This window comes from Bidens hawaiensis, unplaced genomic scaffold (assembly GCF_021521415.1).
Source record: "Bidens hawaiensis isolate Kalapana, Puna unplaced genomic scaffold, B.hawaiensis_p1.1 tig00044695_1, whole genome shotgun sequence".
Classification (NCBI taxonomy): Eukaryota; Viridiplantae; Streptophyta; class Magnoliopsida; order Asterales; family Asteraceae; genus Bidens; species Bidens hawaiensis.
Genome location: NW_027505902.1, coordinates 94,656 through 98,373, shown reverse-complemented (window position 1 = coordinate 98,373; position 3,718 = coordinate 94,656). Strand labels below are relative to the sequence as shown.

Genomic DNA, 3,718 nt, shown 5'->3' with positions numbered 1-3,718 from the left:
TAATACCCGAAAACCCGAACCCGTTCCATACCCGGAACAGGGGTTTTCCAATACCCGAAATCGGGTATTTCAAATACCCGATGTATACCCGAAAAATGCCTTACAAATACTCGAAAAATACCCCTAAAAAGTGCAACATTTTAAAAAAATCATCTACACCGGAAAAAAGCCCGAAAAAACCCATAAATAGGGGTTTTTTTTCAATACCCGAAAATAGGGTATTAAAATACCCGGTTTTATACCCGACCCAAACCCGATGCATAGGGTATGGTTTTTAGAGGCAATACCCGAACCCGGACCCGACCCGGATTTTACCAATAGCCGGTCATCCCCGACCCCGGTTCCATAACCGAACCGGGGTATTTGAAAAACCCAATTTGTGCACCTCTAATGAAAACTACATTTGATAAGAGGGCTAAATTTGATGATGGATAATGAATATATGGTCACTAGTTTGAGGCCCGTGTATTACACGAGTAGTTCTTAAAAATACAATATTTAATAATAATCAGTATACAAAGAAACAATAAACCCGTTAAACACTATTAATACATTCATTGTATAATAGTCCTTAAAACAATTTTAAAGTAAAGATAATTATAAATATCAAATGTTTGAAAAAAAATATGAATTAAATATTAAATTAACAAATTTTAAAGTATAAATTTTAAGAATATTAATTATTATAAATAAATTTGTTAAAACGGGTGAGGTTTAATGTAGAAATGACAAGTGGCAAAACTTGTAGGCTTCTATTAGAGAGTATAGATTCAAAAGTATACAGATAATTTCATTCATCAAAATAAATTTGCATGCATAAGAAATATGTTAATTGTTCTTTAAACTTTAACCGTTCTTTGAAATATCGGGTTGTCAAAATAAATACACATAACACAAGTGTGCGGGCTGCTTTTAATGGGCATTTAAGCGCCCAGCCAATTTCATACAATCTAGTTTGACTTATCAGTTAACCGGTTTCATAACCTGAGTAACTGGTTCGGTTATGTTATTAACCAGTTAACCGATAAATACAATAACATATTGAAATTAACCATATAAGCTATTAACACACTTAACCTTATTAACCTAGGCCCAAACAAGCCCACCCAAACCCTAAAACTTAAGTGTTCATCTTGACAGTGATCATTTACATTATTAACATTACATTTCTCTAGGGTTCATTCTTCATCGCCGCCCTCAATCCGAGTGTCTTCCAATGGTTAGTCCTCTAATTTAATTTCGACTCACTTTAATCCTTATATTGCAAATCATATACATACATACATACATACTTATTATAATTTTCATTTACTTGTAGGCTCCGAAGAAAGGCGTCAAGGCTGTAGCAACTAAAAAGAAAACGGTATTAATTTATTATTATTATTATTATTATTATTATTATTTCTACTATTATTATTGTTGTTGAAGTTGTTATTGTGATTTTTGAACAAACGGTGTCGTTTTTGGAATTGGTGTAATAATGCTAATTGTACTGTTGGGTTGATGTTTGTGTTAATTATTGCTGTTGGTGTTATTAGGAGAAGGTAGTGAACCCGTTGTTCGAGAAGCGTCCGAAGCAGTTCGGTATCGGTGGCGCATTGCCTCCTAAGAAGGATGTGCACAGGTTTGTCAGATGGCCACAGGTTGTGAGAATTCAGAGGAAAAGGAGGATCCTCAAGCAGCGGTTGAAGGTTCCGCCCGCGTTGAACCAGTTCACTAAGACCCTTGACAAAAATCTTGGTATTAGTTTACTGTTTTTATTCCATTTTTGTTTATGTATTGTGCTATTAATTCATTATACTAGACATTGTTGTGAAACTCGCTAGGCGCTAGTTAGGCGGTGGGCAGTAGGGTACGGACTATGTAAAACTCATTAGGCGCTAGTCGGGCTGTAAGGTAGCGAGTATCGAATAATTGGGTATAATAGGTATTAGTCAGGATTTACTGGATTGGAATTTTATATGCAATTTTTTAAACTTTTTTTTTGTATTGGATTCATAAGTATAACTTTTTAGATTCTTTAAAGATTTATAGCAATTTTGATTGAAATTTGACTGATTACTGATGTTAGGGATCGATTAGATAAAGTTGTCTTAGCCCAGTGATTTGTGATTAATCGTCATGAACCGATTTTTACAACACTGCCACTAGACTTTGGATGATGCTCACTTTGATAGTCTGAAATTAATTAGGTTTCAAAAGATCTTATTTGCTGATATTGTTCTTTTAAATGAAATTATAAATGTAATATGCAGCTACTACTTTGTTCAAGATGCTACTCAAGTACAGACCGGAAGACAAAGCGGCAAAGAAAGAACGTCTTTTGAAACAAGCTCAAGCCGAGTCAGAAGGGAAACGGGTTGAAACCAAGAAACCGATTGTTGTGAAGTATGGTCTGAACCATGTCACTTACCTAATTGAGCAGGTTCTATTATTATCTTTTAATTAAAACTGCATCATGTCTAAGTTTGCATAATGAATGGTCTGTTAACATTTTTTGATGTTTTGTTATAGAACAAGGCACAGTTGGTGATCATTGCTCACGATGTTGATCCAATTGAATTGGTTGTCTGGCTTCCAGCACTTTGCAGAAAGATGGAAATTCCATACTGCATCGTTAAAGGGAAATCACGACTCGGAGCTGTACGTGTTTTATATTTTGTAATTGGTATTTTCTGCTTATATTGTTTTGATCAAATGTAACATGTTTTTGTATTTTTTTCAGATTGTTCACCAGAAAACCGCATCAGCTCTGTGCTTGACTACAGTCAAGAACGAAGATAAAATGGAGTTTAGCAGGATTTTGGAGGCTGTTAAGGTATGCACTGGTTAAATTTTGTAGATTGTAGAATAAAGTTTATATTACAAAATTATATTGGTGATAATGAATTAACTTTTTTTTTTGATGTTTTAGGCGAACTTCAATGATAAGTATGATGAGTATAGGAAGAAGTGGGGTGGTGGAATAATGGGTTCAAAGTCACAGGCAAAGACCAAGGCAAAGGAAAGAGTTCTTGCTAAAGAGGCTGCTCAGAGGATGAACTAGACAGTATTTTGTAATGTTTTGAGGTTATGCTTTTTTAAGAAATATTGTTATCTTTAAGATTCTTGTTCCTCCGTTTTGAACTTTTTGGAGGTTGAATACTCGTGTATGCTGCTTATTGTATGCGTTTGGTTTTTGGTCATATGACAATTAATTCATATCTAGGAAGTTTTTACCTGTTTACCTTGTTTTGAAAACTGAACTGGTTGTCATACCTGTATGACGTGTCGCTCTGGAATCAGAGACTTGTAACATTAGATTTAATGTGTACACAAGAAACTGTTTGGGACCGTTCCAATCAGTAAGGCTGGAATCAGGTTGTCACCATTGTCATTGAAACTTATTTGGACTTGCTCAACTCCACAAGAAATGGTTAACGTTCTGTTTCGAACCACTCAAACCATAACTTTACTTCTCAAAAACATGTTTCAACCTGACTTGTTTTGGCTAAAACTCGATTTGTGCACCTTTACTTCTTTTTTGTGCACATAAAAAGGCCTACAAGCGTGTACATTGAAAATGCTATTGATTTTAATAATCCAACATGTAATTGTCATTGTATTGACAATCTGACCATTTATTTAACCTTCACTTTATTGTCAAAAAACAATCCTAATTGCAGAATCATTACAGAGTAACACTCGATTCCATTTAATTTAACTCACATGAATGATT

General features: G+C 34.4%; 1 protein-coding gene across 1 annotated transcript; it reads left to right on the top strand.

Annotated features, from left to right (window-relative positions):
- The first annotated feature begins 1,167 nt into the window (after positions 1-1,167).
- LOC143615846 (large ribosomal subunit protein eL8y-like) lies at positions 1,168-3,226 on the top strand. The gene is made up of 7 exons (XM_077088858.1): positions 1,168-1,219; positions 1,319-1,363; positions 1,539-1,740; positions 2,256-2,425; positions 2,515-2,643; positions 2,726-2,818; positions 2,915-3,226. Exons 1-7 carry the CDS (start codon positions 1,217-1,219, stop codon positions 3,044-3,046), a joined length of 774 nt encoding a protein of 257 aa, XP_076944973.1. The 5' UTR covers positions 1,168-1,216; the 3' UTR covers positions 3,047-3,226.
- Positions 3,227-3,718: the final 492 nt, after the last annotated feature.

Coding starts and splice junctions, on each gene's coding strand:
- LOC143615846 (XM_077088858.1), top strand. Junction 1,741..2,255: donor GACCCTTGACAAAAATCTTG/GTATTAGTTTAC, acceptor TGTAATATGCAG/CTACTACTTTGTTCAAGATG. Junction 2,426..2,514: donor TCACTTACCTAATTGAGCAG/GTTCTATTATTA, acceptor GTTTTGTTATAG/AACAAGGCACAGTTGGTGAT.